General features: G+C 41.1%; 1 protein-coding gene across 1 annotated transcript in view; it reads right to left on the bottom strand.

Moving 5' to 3' along the window:
• tnpo3 (transportin 3) overlaps window positions 1-14,369 on the bottom strand; it is a 50,614-nt gene extending 36,245 nt beyond the window's left edge. The window contains exons 1-9 of the mRNA XM_078420124.1: window positions 14,042-14,369; window positions 8,305-8,505; window positions 7,386-7,459; window positions 6,716-6,872; window positions 5,881-6,024; window positions 5,109-5,284; window positions 3,711-3,849; window positions 2,121-2,267; window positions 228-335 (exon numbers count right to left, since the gene is read on the bottom strand). Coding sequence (XP_078276250.1) covers window positions 228-335; window positions 2,121-2,267; window positions 3,711-3,849; window positions 5,109-5,284; window positions 5,881-6,024; window positions 6,716-6,872; window positions 7,386-7,459; window positions 8,305-8,505; window positions 14,042-14,161 — 1,266 coding nt within the window. The 5' untranslated portion in view covers window positions 14,162-14,369. The remainder of the gene's footprint in view (window positions 1-227; window positions 336-2,120; window positions 2,268-3,710; window positions 3,850-5,108; window positions 5,285-5,880; window positions 6,025-6,715; window positions 6,873-7,385; window positions 7,460-8,304; window positions 8,506-14,041) is intronic.
• Between the last annotated feature and the right edge of the window lie 3,598 nt (window positions 14,370-17,967).

The raw sequence follows: 17,967 nt of genomic DNA, 5'->3' as shown, positions 1-17,967 counted from the left end.
ACTAGCATTTTATGAAAAATCCCATAGCTGCCTTTGAACTGGTGTGGATTGTTAGTTTAGACCTCTGGGTTATTAGTCTATTAACTTAACTGCTGCATCACCATTATACCTTCAGAAATCAATCATAAAGTACCATTTTCAGGATTCAAATCCCTTTATACCCACAATACTCCCCATAAACCACAACAATTTATCTCAGCATGAATTTATGGAATCAGATTTATCACCTGTGTGAAACACTCCATTGATCCAACCAGAAATATCACATCCTTCACAAGATCTGACACCCTGATCCGGAACTCTCCAAAGTCATCCGAGTCTTCTGGAATTCCTTCCTGTAGATGAAAGAAGGCAAGTCAAGTCAAGTCAAGTCAAATTTATTTGTCACATACACATACAAGATGTGCAGTGAAATGAAAGTGGCAATGCCTGCGAATTGTGCAAAAAAAATACAATTACAGCATTAAAATTTAAATTAATACAGAAAAAAAAATGTAGTCCCTGGAGATATAATAGTTAACAGTCCTGATGGCCTGTGGGAAGAAACTCCGTCTCATCCTCTCCGTTTTCATAGCATGACAGCGGAGGCGTTTGCCTGACCATAGCAGCTGGAACAGTCCGTTGCTGGGGTGGTAGGGGTCCCCCATAATCTTGCTTGCTCTTGATCTGCACCTCCTGATGTATAGGTCCTGCAAGGGGGCGAGTGTAGTTCCCATGGTGCGTTCTGCCGAACGCACTACTCTCTGCAGGGCCTTCCTGTCCTGGGCAGAGCTGTTCCCAAACCAGATTGAGATGTTGCCAGACAAGATGCTCTCTACAGCCCCAGAGTAGAAGCATTGAAGGATCCTCAGAGACACTCTGAATTTCCTCAGCTGTCTGAGGTGGTAAAGGCGCTGCCTTGCCTTACCCACCAGTGCGGCAATAGAAATAAACAAGCTTAATAACATAGACAATAGTCGCAGGATTGGAAGAGACAAGAATAAAACCCACAAACTTTCATTGGAGGTATAGAAAAGAAGAAAATTCATTCTTGCAGGATAATGGACCACTACGATGAATGCAGTTTTGGCAGCCAGTGGTAGCGGTTGATAAGGGCTCAAATGCCAGCTTTGAAAAAAAAGGTGTGGCATAGGTTCGATCCTGACTACGGGTGCTGCACTGTAAGGAGTTTGTACGTTCTCCCCGTGACCTGCGTGGGTTTTCTCCGAGATCTTCGGTTTCCTCCCACACTCCAAAGACGTACAGGTATGTAGGTTAATTGGCTGGGTAAATGTAAAAAATGTCCCTAGTGGGTGTAGGATAGTGTTAATGTACGGGGATCGCTGGGCGGCACGGACTTGGAGGGCCGAAAAGGCCTGTTTCCGGCTGTATATATATGATATGATTACATACTTGACATGGTTTATATACACTCCTCTGTCCTGCCACAGAGAATCCCTACCCACTTAATCTCCTTTAGCTCAATGTGGACTTTAGAATTCAGCTAGTGACTATATGCCTCAGATTAGTGTCATGTCAACCTTTTCCAAATATAACATTTCAGTCCTTGAGCTAAGTCAAATTGACTTGGCTCTTTATAGATAGATGAAAACTGTTGCTATTTGACTTAATTGCTAGGTGGCAGCATGTATATAAATATCCTTACACTGGTGAGCCTGGAGGGAATATAACAGAATTGAGAGTGAAAGGCAGACATAAATCATTCAGATAGATAAGGGGACAGCCCAGATGCAAGGCAGATCTTTCAAACAAATGAGCCAATAGGGATTTCACAACTGATTGTAACAATTCAGAAAAGAGATAAAAAATAAAGATGTCATGTCTTTTAACCTAATGAGACCAGCTGGAAAGTTCGGTTCATGAACAGGGTTTTATTTGCAATTACATCATCACAAATCGAAAATCTCCCACTTATGCCCAGATTCACATGGATGAATAAGCACTTTGTGAAGAAGATAGGACTGCAGATATATCTGGAAACCCCAATGGATATATATTTTTTAATCTTCTCCTGATAAGGGAAAACCTCCAATGAACTTTCGCCCAGATTCCAAAATATTCTCCTCTCAAATCTGGTTATTCAGATTTTTAAAAATCATTTAAACTCTTTAAAAACTTACATGATCTGGTTCTAGCTGGCAGTGTCGGGCTAAGGCATGAAGCAGTCGCTGGATGTAAGGACGAAAGACAGCATGGCGTGATGGATCACTCATTTTGTACAGATACTCTCCCAATCTGTACCAGAAGTTAAAGCTGATTTCTGCTACCTGGGTGAAATGGAAATCAGCAACCAGAGAAACAGGACACTAATCACTTCAAAATAATTTACTATTCATCCAATAATTCAATTTTAACAAAGTCAAGGAGTGAACGTTACTGACAAGGATACACTTCATACCAAGCATTCTTAGATCACCACTTCCAAAATATACAGAGGTTATCACTGAAACATTTATAGCCTCCTTTAACACCAATTTATTTTACACAACCGTTGTCAATATTGTAGGAATCAGAAATGTTTTGGAAATGAGAAGTAAATTGGAGACTTAGATGAAAATCAAAAACAAGATAAATCTGAGACAAAAACATAAATTGAACAGCTTTATCTGTTTTTGTCACCTGAACCATTAGATCATTGTTTAGTTCTCTACAAACAAACCATTTATAAGATTCATTAGAAAGCCTAGTCGGAGACGCGACCTATTGACTATTGACTAGTGAACATTTCAACCTCATTTAGCAGCATATATTGGGTCAAGACCTACATGGTTGGGAGAGAGCACTGTGCTCAAAACAATGGTTACAGGATCTGACAGAGCAATCATTGCACTATCAAAAAGTGTTTTTTTAAACTGCACAACAAATTTGCAATATTCCATGCTCATGAAAGTCACAATATCAGTGTAAACCTTTTTTCAGCAGTGCAACAACCCAAATGTTGCACAGTTTATTATTGTTACGTGTTTTGAGGCACACAGTGAAAAACTTTATTTTGCATGCTATCCAATCAAATCATATAATACTACTGTATACATAAATACAATCAAGCCAAACTAGAGTACAATTTCCGTCCTGGGATACATAAAGTTCTATCGTAACGTAATAGGTAGAGCAAAGGTGAAGATACAGAGCGCAAAATATAATTCTCAGCATTGTAACGCAATAGTTCCAGAGACAAAGTCCAATGTCCTCAATGGGATAGAGGTGAATTGGACAGCAGCTTATATGTGGTTCTTTCAGAAGCCTGATAACAGAGGGGAAGAAGCAGATTCTGAGGCTGGTGGTGCGCACTTCTAAGCTCCCAACCTGCCCCTCACTGACTCTTCCCCTCCACCCACCAGCTTAATATGCTCATCTTTCAAAGGATCAGAGCTTTTTTTGCATTCAAGGTCAGAGAATTTGGACTGCCGACCCCAGTTAAAGAAAAGTTAGTGCAGTCACCATAGAAAGGATTCCACAACAATTCAACACTGCCAAGAATTAGAAAAACTCACGAGGTCTCCTACAACATAATCAGCTGCAGGTTGGGCAAAATGTAGCTGTAATTAGGATTGAAACCTCAATACTTCACTATCAGACACATGCGTACGATAACGCACTTTGGCTGGGGTAAAATGGAGCAGTTTCTGTCTCAACGCCACATCTTCAGAACAGGATGAATAAAAAGATAAGATCAATGCCCGTGCCCGTCACCATGCTGCAACTCCTACCTCATATTGTGCATGCCCTGCACAAATCAGTAATAGTTCCAGTGTCCGCAGGTCTCCAAGCCCTTGCCCTGGTGTCTGCACGATCACCTCCAAAAACGTCTCAGATAACTCAGTAAAAATCCGACAGTAATTCAAAACTCTGCAATGGGAGGATGGCTAGAAATCAGCATGAATTGCAAAGTAAAATTTGTTCCATCAAAATACCTCTTTAAAAAAAATTCAACCAGGGAATTGCAAATGAAAAATATATTATTGTCTGCATAGAAACATAGAAAATAGGTGCAAGAGTAGGCCATTCGGCCCTTCGAGCCAGCACCGCCATTCAATATGATCGTTCTTGATTCCTAAATCAGTACCCTGTCCCTGCTTTCTCCCCATATCCCTTGATTCTGTTAGCCCTAAGAGCTATATCAAACTCTTTCCTGAAAACATCCAGTGAATTGGCCTCCACTGCCTTCTGTGGCAGAGAATTCCAGATTCACAATCTGGGTCTAAAGAGTACCCACATCCCTCAAATCAGAATTATCAAATTATAATGGCATAAAAGGCAGGAAAGTTGTATATAAATTAGTTAAACCATAGGCAGACTATTTTGTAAAGTTCTGGTGACCCTATGACAAGACCTGGAGAGTGTACATTTCAAAATGCTCTTGAGAAGATGATACTGAGCTGTCTTAGTTTAGGGTACAGGCCCTTCGGACCACTGACTCCGCACCACACTTGCGATCCCCGCACATTAACACTATCCTACCACACACTCTGGACAATTTACACAAACCCAAGTCAATTAACCTACAATCCTGTACGTCTTTGGAGTGTGGGAAGAAGCCAAATATCTCTGAGAAAACCCACGTGGTCACGGGGAGAACGTACAAACTCTGTTCAGACAGCACCCGTCGTCGGGATCAAACCCGAGTCTCCAGCGCTGCATGCGCTGTAAGGTAGCAACTCTACCGCCGCGCAACCGTGCCGCCCTCTGAGCAATGTGTTTAGCGATTCCAGATTAACAGTCCACTACAATGTCGTGGTTCAGAGTCACATAAAATTAAAGATTGAATCTTTCTATTTTTACCAATAATATGTAAAAAGCACCTCCTAAGACTAAAATGAATGAACGCAATTTAACAAAAAATAAGTTTATTCATGAGCGCCATTTTTTCACGTGCAGGTTGCAGTAACAATTTAAATAGCCCCTTCTCTTGAAATTGGATTTGAACTCACGATTTCATATCATCAGTCCACGACTTTGAGTTACCTGCCCAGGTATTCAACAACTATATCAATGTTGCAACAATACCCATCATAAACTTCTCCTAATTCAAATCAGAACTACCAGTGCTCAATGACACGTCAGATTATGGCATTATCTACTGATAGTCAAGTTTTAAAAATTCTTACTTATCAAGATCCTCACGTGCCACAGCCATATGATATGCAGATTCTAGAGTTAGGACACCCTGAAACAGATGCAGAGCTAATGGTATTGTTGTCTCCACATTCTCAATGGCATACAACGCTGAACAGATACAGTCTGATGCAGCCTCGTGCAGGTTTGTCGATGTATCATCACGTTGCTGGAAGAAAGGAATTCCTCAGTTAGTATGGGAGAAGCAAGCAAGCAGAGATCCCATCCCCGGTCAACAAACAATGACCATCACTGAAAAGTGTGAAAAGCGGATTTAGTTGGGAGCTGTCTGAACAGAGCATGCGCGAGGGAGACAAAATCTATGTTGGTGGAACAGGAACAGGGAGAATTATGTGCGCCAATCATCTACTTTAAAAACCTGCCACACAGATAGACATACATTTGTTAAATGGCTGTAAAGCAATGCTTGACTACCATTTGTGGCGTCAACCAAGCAATGGAAATATAATAGAGAACAAGCAAAAAAGGTCAACCTGAGATGGGGTGATGTCATGAATATTTTTTCTTTTAACGTGGGCATCACAAAAAATACCAACGATCTTCTGTCAACTAAACCTTATTCGGGTTGCAATGTTAAACAATTCCAGCTATGTTAAATAACTTGGTCGTATATTGTTTGTTATAATTCAGCAACTCTAATATTAGAAGTGGAGTTTCAGTTCAATAAACATGGATCCTTCATACTTGTTCTACATTGGTAAACTGAACAGATTGCAACTAGGTAGTTCGCATTGAAGAACTCACCAAAACCTGAAAAAGGATTAGCAGTAGTCGATTATTTGCCATGAAGTTGCTATCCAAAACACCCAGGTTAAACCAGCTGCCCAAGCATCGGAACACTTTCATCAGAGTCTTCTCCTCGTTGCCACAGCTCTCTGTGCAGGCTGTCTGGGGAATAAGAGGTGGCCATTATGGATTTTCATGACAATGCAAAAGATTTTCCTGATTTGATGAAGATAGAATGCATGCAGGGGACTGCAAATGGTTGCTTGCACTCCGGTTATAATTCACATACACACTTCACATTTCATATGGTCCACCTGTTCAAACACTGAGTGGATCAACTAAATCACATCCAAAACTTACAGAAACAAAAAATATTAAAATGCTATACAAAGACAGGCCTAAATAAGCTATCAGGTCATGCGGAAGTTTAGGCTCCATAACAACCTCCTCTATTTCTTCCTCATCTAACTTTTAATTTAATTCCACTTGGTTCTCTCGTACTCAAACTGACTTGTAATTCGTAATCTCCTCCATCTGTGCATTTATATAATTCACCTCAACAATTCACTAGTCCCACGTGCCAGAGCTTGGTCCATATCCCTCTAAACCTGTCATATCCATGCACCTATCTAACTTAGTCCTGTTTTCACACCTTACACTTCCTTATCTATGTATCTCCCTCTCCCGTGACCCAAAACATCACTCATTCTTTCTCTCCAGAGATGCGGCCTGCCCGCTGAGTTACTCCAGCATTTTGTGTCTATCTTCGGTTTAAACCAGCATCTGCAGTTCCTTCCAACACAATTCTTTCTAAACATTCTATATGGTCCAGGTATTAACATTACATACATACCAGCATGGATACCACTGTGCTTGAGGAGTATGCCAGGTCCTCGATTATTTCAGTGCGGCGGTTAGCTCCAATTCGAAGAGAGCGACTGTGAACTTCCTCTGGGAGCACAGTTAAGATTTCTAACAAGAAGGATAGGGATGATGGGTCATTGCCATACCTGAAATTAAAGCAACAATGAATCAATGCAATTTCTTAATTAAAAGTACACAGAACCAACCAATTTGCTTGTATATTGACAATTACATGTCATGACACCTTCATCAAATTTGTCTGTTGTTTGTTTTCATCTGTGCATTTCAAGAACTAAATAAAAGGATTTAAACGCATATCTTATGCATTTAATGCAATGAAAATTGTGCAGTTTGTTTAGGAGAGATCTCTTTGTAGAGTGAGGCCTTCCTAGTTATTAGCACACGTTCAGAGAATCACAAAGTTTGCTTCACACTTGGAAAAGCACATGCAAAGTGAAGTATCTATTTTTTTTCCTCACTCATTCGATGTGGTGGATGAACAGGCTACTGCATACCCACCACCTTCCCCAAGTGGGATGATGTAAGGAGAGGGGAAGTAACTGGAGGGAATATCCTTTGTTACTGTTGTCCCACCCTGACCAGGAAGTAGCTCCTTCTGCTTTCCCATGAAATTGCACCAAACGAATCCAGTCACTTACTTTTCAGTTAGCATTTGCACGCATCCTTTCCATGAAGCCATTTGCAGGGCAAGATCTGCAATCGCCAGAGCCAGCTGAAGAGAGAAAAATTCTCAGTACCTGCATTAAAAACTTACTCATTCTACAAACAAAACTCAGATGCCAAGGTTGAACCAACTTCAAGTCACTACTCTAATTCAATTTCTATTCCACAATTCAAAAAGCAGCAATTCTTCAATCGAGTCCGGACAACAGGCCTCAATTAAGCCTGCAGGGAACAGTTTTATCTGGGCCACATGCATCCCCAAAGGGATGGGGAGAAGTTGAGGGAATCTGCAAATGCTTCTCTTGGTAACCACGGGAAATAAAGGCTTGGTTAATAAGGGTCAACAGTTCTTTAATGTTTATATCACTTTGCATACTGAAGAAGACAGTAGTTGCCAAATCTGGGGAAGGAAAATTTGAAAGAAACAATTCATAGTTGGCAATCATAGAACCATTTCCAACAGTGCATGGTAATGTTCCCTGTTGTCCATGATCTTCTTCCAAAATCTGGTTCAATCTATTTCTCCCTATGTCTGGCTCTTTACTCAATTTAGGGGAATATAAATGCAATTGTAGTTCAATTGCAGTTTCCCATGGTACATTTTAGTGCTTTGTAAAACTGCCTTGCTGGGCAAGGAAACAATTGGTTAATAAAGTCAAGTTGAATAACCTTGTTGAGTAACTACTTACCAGTCAACATACAAGGAAAAAACATGCTTCATTGAGAAATGTGTCATCTTGCTACAGGTAGGGACTTCAGACCATTGAGTAAACAGAACAAAATAGCTATTTTTAAATAAATACTGAAAGGAATTAGTTGAGTAGAGCCCTCAAATAACATACAATAACACTCAGAGAAGAGATTGTTAGGTAATCCTTCCAATCTAAAACTGACCTGTGTAACAATCACAGGGGACACGTCCTTCAAATTCTGAATATGGGTGAGTAGTGAGTCTCGTAGAGACACATGTGTTTCAGGAGGAAGTTCATTAAATGAGGTCTGAATTTTCATCTTCATTGTCTGAGCTGCAAAGTAGCAGAGCTCCACCTCTTGCTGTAACTGAAGCAGCTGATCTGCAATCTCCCAAGCAAACACCTGCAGTGGGAGGGTTGAGGAAAGGAGGGAGGGGGGGAAGAGGAGGAGAGGGAAATAAAAACAGAAGAAATGTCAAGTCAGTTAATCCATGCAAGCATTAAGGCACAATTCACTCGAAAAAATCTCAGACATTGGGTTTTGGGGAAATAACAAACTTTGTTTATTGTATGATAAGTAATCACAAAAATGGATTGTTTTCCCATATCTAAATATTACAGAAATTATCTCCAGATAAACATGCTTTGTACTAATAGGTATCATGGCACATATCAAATGCTGCATTGGTATGGATTCAATTTTAAGAGTACAATGCCCACGACTGTGCAGGCATTACAAGAATAACTATCTGTACATCACATTTTCCCTATCATACTCAAGGTTTGAGCACAAGGCAGCTGGTTACTACACCGGCATGCCCCTTGACCTGAACATTTAATTCCATCACAAATGTTGTAATAGACTCTTCCAATCTACCTTTACAATCAAGCTTTTACAAATACGCACAATGATTAAATTCCAAATCATGGAAAAATTGGCTCACCCAGTCACCTTGGCGTTCCCTATCATTATTACATAGTTTGTGTAAAGATCCAATTAATTTCTTCTGAGTATTCACGATTTTCAAACAATACCAAGCCTTTGACCTTCATTACACACCTCAGTTTCTTCCATTAAATATCACAAACTTTCTAAAATCCAGAAATTGAAGCATAAAATCTAGGTTTACAGTGTAGCAGTGAAAGAGTACTGCACTGCTGAATAGCCGTTGCAGATAAGACCGTAAACTCGTCGTTTCCTAACCTCCAAGGTGGAATGAAATGTCCCACAACTTTATTTCAAAGAGGATGTGGAAGGGATTTTTTCTATTCTCCAGGCTGAAATGTATCCTTCAATTAAAATAACTGAAAACAGATCATATGGTCCCTATTTATTTCACAAAATGCTGGAGTAACTCAGCAGGTCAGGCAGCATCTCAGGAGAGAAGGAATGGGTGACGTTTCGGGTCAAGACCCTTCTTCAGACTGAAGAAGGGTCTCGACCCAAAACGTCACCCATTCCTTCTCTCCTCAGATCCTTAAGTGCCTGGTTATGAAAACAATACTATTTGTAAAGTGACTTTAAGGAAACAGGAAGAAATCAGCAAGACAAGCAGCATCTGTAGAAAGCAAAACTAGTTAACATTTTGGCTTCAGGTCAAGAGCAAACGCAATAGTGAACAAGGCAGTATTAAGGGGGAGGAGGAGCCTTACCCCAGCTCTTGAAAAATGATGCCCTATCCATTATTTTCCGAGGAAGGATCCTTCAATTGAGCTATTAACTAGTTTCTCTTTCCACAGATGCTGCTTGTCTAGCTGACTTCTTCCAGCATTTAGATTTGGTTTCAAATCCAGTTTCATTTCTTTTTTTTGGTTTCAATCTCCAGTTTTATTTCTTTTCCTTTACTGTCAGGAAACAAATAGGCATTCTGAAATCAAGGTGACACTAATCCTGTGTGAAGTTTAATATCTACAAAGCAACTTGGTCACCATCTTGTGAAGATTATTCATATCCCAATAACATTATTTTAAATTCCTGCTTAAAAAGCATCTGGGATGCTTTCTACACAGAAGATTCAGAAAAGATGGTTAATAAGGTGTACTGGAGTTGGACTAGGTAACCAAAGGTCCCCTATTCCCCAGATTGATTGACCGCTATGGGGAGCTACTACAATTAATCCACAGGGGCGACTCTGAGGTCCCAGTTATCTTCCACATAACGTCACCTAACCGCTCCCATTCTGATATATTTGCAATCCTCTAATGAGGTCCAATATAAATTTGAGGAAACAACCTTATCTTCTGAATGTGAAAGTTGCAGCCATCATTGCTCAATTTTGTATTCCACAACTTTGGCTAACTCAGTTCCTCTGTCTGCATCTGAATCGACCCGGTTATCCATCTTCTGATATTGCCTTCGTTTTTTTCTCTCCTTTAAAAACCTTTATCCGCTGGGAGATATTTCTTTGCCTTAGCCCTCCCTCCCAGCAGCTTGATTCCAACTTGTATTCTCTCCTTCTAGTTCTGATGAAAGGTCTTTGACCAGAAACATTAACTCTATTTCTCTTTCTAGAGCTACTGCCCAACATGCTCAGCATTTCTTGAACTCTTTCACTTTTATTTCAGATTACAAACATGCGTAACCAGTTAGACACAAAATGCTGGAGTAACTCAGCAGGACAGACAGCATCTCTGGAGGGAAGGAATGGGTGCCGTTTCGGTCGAGACCCGTCTTGTGTAACCAGTTGATTTCTATCTCGCTGGCTCAAACCCAAGGCTACCTGCAATGCCTTTCAGGATCATCACACAGCACAGTGTAGTATCAGGAGCAGCAAATTTAATGCTAGCATTCAAAAGTACCCTGGTAGGAAATAAACAGGGTCAAGCCAGGGGAGTGGGTCATCGGGTATTGGTTTTACATTGAGCCATGACAGGCTTGATAGGCTGAATGGCCCCTCTCGGCTGTAATTATTCTGTGATTGTTGTTCCTTTTGCTCTCCTCTCCCCCCCCCCCCCCCTCCCCCCACCACCCTCACCCCAGTCTGTAATCCATTCATTTTAGATTTTCCAGTTAGGAGCAACAGCCTTTCTGCTTCAAAATGAACAATATTCTTGCCCTTGGAACAAGGATTAAAATTCAACACAGTACTCTTGTACTTGCCTTACCAAAGCCCGGCACGAATGCAGTAAGACTTACCCACTCACTCTCCTGTAATAAAGACAAGCAGCTCATTTGGCTTCTTAATTGTTGTAGTTACATATTAACTTTAGTCTATTAAATACAAGGTCATCTAATTCCCTGAAACATTTAACGGTTCACCAAAAATGGTTCTTCTCCTGCAAGTAAAATAAGTAACCTTCTATTTTATCGCCACCTTCTTTTGGATAAACGTCTCTTTGTAAACATTTGCCATCTTTTATAGAGCATTATTCCCTAACAAATTATCCACAAAAAAAAAACAGTCCAAAACATTTTTCAATTCATAAAGCAGTGATGGTTCTCCCAGAGGCGGCACGGTAGCGCAGCGGTAGAGTTGCTGCTTTACAGCGAATGCAGCGCCGGAGACTCAGGTTCGATCCTGACTACGGGTGCTGCACTGTAAGGAGTTTGTACGTTCTCCCTGTGACCTGCGTGGGTTTTCTCCGAGATCTTCAGTTTCCTCCCACACTCCAAAGACGTACAGGTATGTAGGTTAATTGGCTGGGTAAATGTAAAAATTGTCCCTAGTGGGTGTAGGATAGTGTTAATGTACGGGGATCACTGGGCGGCACGGACTTGGAGGGCCGAAAAAGGCCTGTTTCCGGCTGTATATATATGATATGATATGATATGAAGCAATTTTTCAAAGTGCTGTTTTATCAGTTTTTAAAATTGTTCCAAGTATTTTCTTTATTAATTATCATTTGGTGAAACGGCTTGCATTTTCTCCCTCCCTCCTTAAATAACAGTTACATCTATTGACTAACCTATTTACATCTTTCTAGAATTTGAAGAGTGCAAAAGATACTTATCAATGCCCCCATCATCTCTCAACTATGATCTCTATTCCAAGATCATAGGCCATTGGGTCCAGGGAAACTGCCAACACCTTTTGCAGTATTCTTCTAATTCCAAATAGTGATTATGTTTAACTTACTGATAGACTGTTTTCCTGTAATTCTGGATCACTATTTAAGTCTGCTACTACGTGGAGTAGCAGTTCAAGTTGTCATTAATTTCCTTATTCCCCATTATAATTTATCTTGCCTCAGAATCTGAGCGATCCACATTTATTCTCCCTTCTCGGTACCTGCAAAAGTTCTTCCAATCAATTGTATTTCATGCTAATCTGTACTGGCTTTACTTTCACCCATTTTCAATTCGTCAGTCATCCCTTTCTGATTTCTAAAATTATGCCAATTATTCTTCAACATTATAAGCCTCTCTTTCAATTGTTTTTTAAAAATTCATCCTCAAATTGGTCATTATATGGGAGCTTTATTTATTGGTGTGAGATATACTTGTTGAGAACAATTAATTATATTTTATATTCATTCTTATTTATCGATCATTTGTGATAGCATACTGGCACAGTTCAAATTCAAATCTGACCTCTGCTATTGTCTATATGGAGTTTGCATGTTCTGCCTACTACCATGTGGATTTTTAAGCCATATTTCTTTGATTTGTTCCCATTCGTTTTCCCTTCCTTCTACACAGTTTATCATTACGCCAGACTAACATATGGAACTGTGTTTTTGACTTCAAATTCACAAATGTCCCTTATCTGAAAAGTCTCAGCTCCTCCCCAGCGACATTTTGTTACAATTGTAAGCACCTTCGATAACAATCGATAGTGTACCTTAGTAAATTTGTAAACGGTTTCAATTTCTATGGTTTCTACTTATTTAACTCATCCCAACATCTTGAGATATTTCTAGGTGATTTTGTGTGCATTTTACAGTGTAGCTGCGAAAATCATTCTTAAAATAGTTGGATATTTTTGATTTTCTCCCCTCAGAATATCCCCAAGCCATAAAAAACATGAAGACATACAAAACCTAACAGAAAATAATGCTGACTGCAGATGCTGCAATCTGAAGCAACAAAATCTGCTGGAGGAACACTGTGGGCTGAGCAGCATCTGTGGGGAAAGGAACTTAGCAGGTCCTACAGCAACTGTGAGATAAGAAACAGCATTAATATATCAGGTCAATCTATCATCAGAATCTGAAAGGTTAATCTTCTTTCCAACTACCAATGCTGCTTAAAATGATCCCATCTCATTCTCATGTGTTCAGTTCTTAAAATATGATTTATTTTCCTCTGGCTCCACTATTGGTAAACCTTGTCTCAATTTTTATTTGATTATTTTCAATCTCTTAAACTAACATTCATTAAATGTTCAAACAGACGTTACAGATTTTTTTCTTTCACTAATACTAATAATATTTTTCTATTTCATTTACTCGAGACTTTTAGACTAATTATTATCAGATATATAATTACTGCCATTAAAAGCTTTATCTAGTGGCCTTCATTCAGTTGGAGCCAAAATAAGAATATTGCCTCTTTAATTTTAACAAATCAGCAATATTACATTTTCAGATGGATATCTGAAATATAAAACTAAACTATTGACATTAAATTCAAAGTAATTGAATGTGATTTTTTTATTTTTTAAGTTTCCTACCCTTTTAAACTATGAAATTAGAGTTTTCAGTTGATTTGAGGGCTAATGTAATAATAATTGTTAAGTTACTGAGATGATGGAGGAGCTCTCTGGCTTCATCATCAGTTTGTACCTTCCATTGGTGACACCTTTCAATGGTCTCAACTCTTTGACGTTAAAATGAAGTTGTTGGAACACAATAAAGTTTAGTAACTAGCTCCAGCTCGACGTTTATTTCCGCCTCTGCTCTGCCTCCCTCTTTGGGAGGCCGGGCCCGAGTTAAAATCGGGCGGGCCTCCTTCACCGCGCTCACTCACTCCCTTCCTTCCTTCCACGACGTTCCCTTACCGATCTCTGGAACTCGCCAAGCCACACGGAAGCGCGCTCCTTGCCGGCAGGGTCGGGGTCGTGGTAAAGCGCTTTGACGGCCTGGTAGACGACAGTGAGCGAGGGCCTGTCCACGGCCATGGCGCCTGGGCCTGCCGCCCCGCTGCGTGCGGCTAATGGTGCGAAGTAAGTGAGACTCTCGATCCGGAAACGCTCGATCTCCCGCAGCGAGCCGCTTGGTTCGTTCCGGGAGTTGCGGCTATTTCTAAAAATTCAGTTCTTTAATTTTAAATCGCCTCACAGAGTCTCGGAGCCACCATTGAGCCCACACCGGAACTTGGCCTCACACAACAAGCGCTCCGATTGGAACACCGGACCGTCACTTCATGCAGACAGGAAGTGGCCGGGGAAGGAAGAGCATGACGGACCCGGAGTCTCTGCTCCCGGAATAGCCTGTCCCCGACCACGTTGGCGTGGCATGGATGCAGGCCGGGAGTGGGCGCTGGCTACACTTGTCATTGGCCTCCCATTTGACGATGATATTTCATTTTGGTACTAACATTAAATGTTTAATATCTGATGGAAAATAATGCAATGGGAGATACTAAGCATGACAAAGCAACATAATAAACTCTAAAAGCAGAGAAAACATTGTTAAACTGCAAGGTGTAGGAAGGAACTGCAGTACATATGCTGGTTTACACTGAAGATAGACACAAAATGCTGGAGTAACTCAGCGGGACAGGCAGCATCTCTGGAGAGAAGGAATGGGTCCCCATTTTAACTGCAAAGCTTGCATTCGTGTAGCGCATTCATGTAACACGATATTGTAGGATTTCAAGTCACGAGCATTTTATAGTCATGAAACAGAAAAATAGGTGCAGGAGTAGGCCATTCGGCCCTTCAAGCCAGCAACGCCATTCAATATGATCATGGCTGATCATCTAAAATCAGTACCCCGTTCCTGCTTTTTCCCCATATCCCTTGATTCCTTTAGCCCTAAGAGTTACATCTAACTCTCTTGAAAAAATACAGTGAATTGGCCTCCACTGCCTTCTGTGGCAGAGGAGAAGTTTTTCCTCATCTCAGTCCTAAATGGCCTACCCCTTATTCTTAAACTGTGACCCCTGGTTCTGGACTCTTCCAACATCGGGAACATTTTTCCAGCATTTGGTCTGTCCAATCCTTTAAAGAATTTAATATGTTTCTATAAGATCCCCTCTCCTAAATGCCAGTGAATACAACCCACTCTTTCATCGTATCTTAGTCCCGCCGTCCTGGGAATTACACTGCACTCCCTCAATAGCAATAATGTCCTTCCTCAAATTAGGAGTCCAAAATGGCACACAATACTCCAGGTGCAGTCTCGCCAGGGCCCTGTACAGCTGCAGTAGGACCTCCTTGCTCCTAAACTGAACCTGAAACAGAACAATGAAATTCTTACATGCAGCAGTACAACAGATAGGTAAACAGGGTACTCTGTAAAACCCACAATGAACAACAGAAAACTGTTCAGTACATGTATATATAAAAGTATGTAATAGTATAGAAGTAGAAGAGTAACGGTGGCTCAGCAGTAGAGTTGCTGCTTTACAGCGCTTGCAGCGCCGGAGACTCGGGTTCGATCCCGATTATGGGTGCTGTCTGAACAGAGTTTGTACGTTCTCCTTGTAACCTGCATGGGTTTTCTCCGAGAACTTCGGTTTCCTCCCATACACCAAGGACGTACGGGTTTGTTGGTTGATTGGCTTGGTGTACATTTAAAATTGTCCCTAGTGTGGGTAGGATAGTGTAAGTGTGCGGGGATCGCTGGTCGGTGCGGACTCGGTGGGCCGAAGGGCCTGTTTCCACACTATCTCTAAACTAAACTAATAGTAATAGTATAGTAGTATAGAAAATGAGCATAGAAGCTGGAAGATCATGTTGCAGTTATATAAGACATTCGTGAGGCCGCATATAGAATATTGTGTTCAGTCCTGGGCACTATGTTATAGGAAAGATGTTGTCAAGCTGGAAAAGATGTAGAGAAGATTTATAAGGATGTTGCCTTGACTTGAGGCCTGAGCAATAGGGAGAGGTTGGGCAGGCTAGGACTTTATTCCTTGGAGTGCAGGACGATCAGAGTTGATCTTATACAGGTGTACAAAATCATGAGAGGAATAGATCGGGTAGACGCACAGTGTCCTGCCCAGAATTGGGGAAATCGAGAACCAGAGGACATAGGTTTAAGCTGAGAGGGGAATATTTTAATAGGAACCTGAGGGATAACTTTTTCATACAAAAGGTGTACGGAACAAGCTGCCAGAGGAGATAGTTGAGGCAGGTACTATCGCATTAACAAACATTTAGACATGTATAAACAGGTATAGGACAGGTTTAGATGGATATGGGCCAAATACAGGCAGGTTGGATGAGTGTAGGCAAGTTGGGTCGAAGTTGGTCGGTGTAGGCAAGTTGGGATGAAGGGCCTGTTTCCACGCTGTATGACTATAAAGAAAAACAACAAATAAATAGACAATAATAGTGCAAAGTCAAAAATAATGTCCCCAACGCTATATAGTACGGAGCCTATTTGTTTAATAACCTGATGGTTGTAGGGAAGAGCTGTCCCTGAACCTGGACATTCCAGTTTTCAGACTCCTATACCTTCTTCCCAATGGCAGGGGTGAAATGAGAGTGGCCAGGGTGGTGTGAGTCTTTGATGATGCTGGTTGTCTTTTTGATTTTGCAGATCCCTTCGATGTTAGGGGATAATAATAATAATCACAATAATCATAATAATAATAATTATATATTCCTTTATTCGTCCCACACCGGGGAAATTTACAGTGTTACAGCAGCAAAGTGGATAGCAAGAGATCATTCATTATAAATAAAAAATACATAAATTCTCATGAGTTTTCTGTGTGTTCTTAGCTGTTATTGTTGACTCGTCTGCTGGGAGCAGTGCTGGTTGTGCAGTCTCACAGCAGCGGGAAGGAAGGACCTCCTATATCTCTCCTTCACGCACTTGGGGTGAAAGAGTCTGTCACTGAAGGAGCTACTCAGTGCAGTGACAGTGAACCCGTGATACAAACCCGTGATGGACTGGGCAGTGTTCAAAACATTTTGCAATCTTCTTTGTTCCTGGGTGTTCAGGTTGCCAAACCAGGCCATGATGCAACCAGTCAAAATGCTCTCTACTCGACACCTGTAGAGGTTCAAGAGAGTATTCATTGACATATCAAATCTCCTCAATCTTCTAAGGAAATAGAGAGACGTTGATGGGCTTTCTTTATCATTGCATCAATGTGCTGGGACTGATCTTAAGAGATATGCACACCCAGGAATTTGAAGCCTTTGTCTCTCTCCACCACCATCCCACCGATAAAGACAGATTTGTATACCTCGTTCTTCCTCTTCCAAACTCCACAATCAGTTCCTTGGACTTACTAACATTGTGAGCAAGGCACCATTTGACCAGTCGATCAATCTCCCTCCTATATGCCAACTCATTGTTATCTATAATTCGTCCTAATGGTGGTGTCGTCGGCAAACTTGAAGATGGAGTTCGAACTGTGTCTGGCTACATAGTTATGTATAGAGAGTAGAGCAGGGGGCTGAGCACGCAGCCTCGAGGTGCCCCTGTGCAGATGGTTATCAGGAAAGAAGTGTTGCTGCCAATACATACAGATTGTCGTTTGTTGATGAGGTTCCAGTTGCAATGGGATGCACAGAGAATCAGTTCCGTTAGCTTGGTAACCAGCTTGCAGGGGATGATGGTGTAAACACCAGACTTTACTCTACAAACAACAGCTTGACGTAAGTGTTTTTATTGTCCAAATGGTCCATTGCAGAGTGGAGAGCCAGTGAGATCACATCCTCTATTAACCTGTTGTGGCGGCAGGGAACTTGGAGCAAGTCCTGGTTATCGTTGAGGAACGAGTTGATAGGTGCCATAACCAACT

Source organism: Rhinoraja longicauda, chromosome 23 (genome assembly GCF_053455715.1).
Source record: "Rhinoraja longicauda isolate Sanriku21f chromosome 23, sRhiLon1.1, whole genome shotgun sequence".
Lineage (NCBI taxonomy): Eukaryota > Metazoa > Chordata > Chondrichthyes > Rajiformes > Arhynchobatidae > Rhinoraja > Rhinoraja longicauda.
This window is presented reverse-complemented; position numbering and strand designations above follow the sequence as displayed.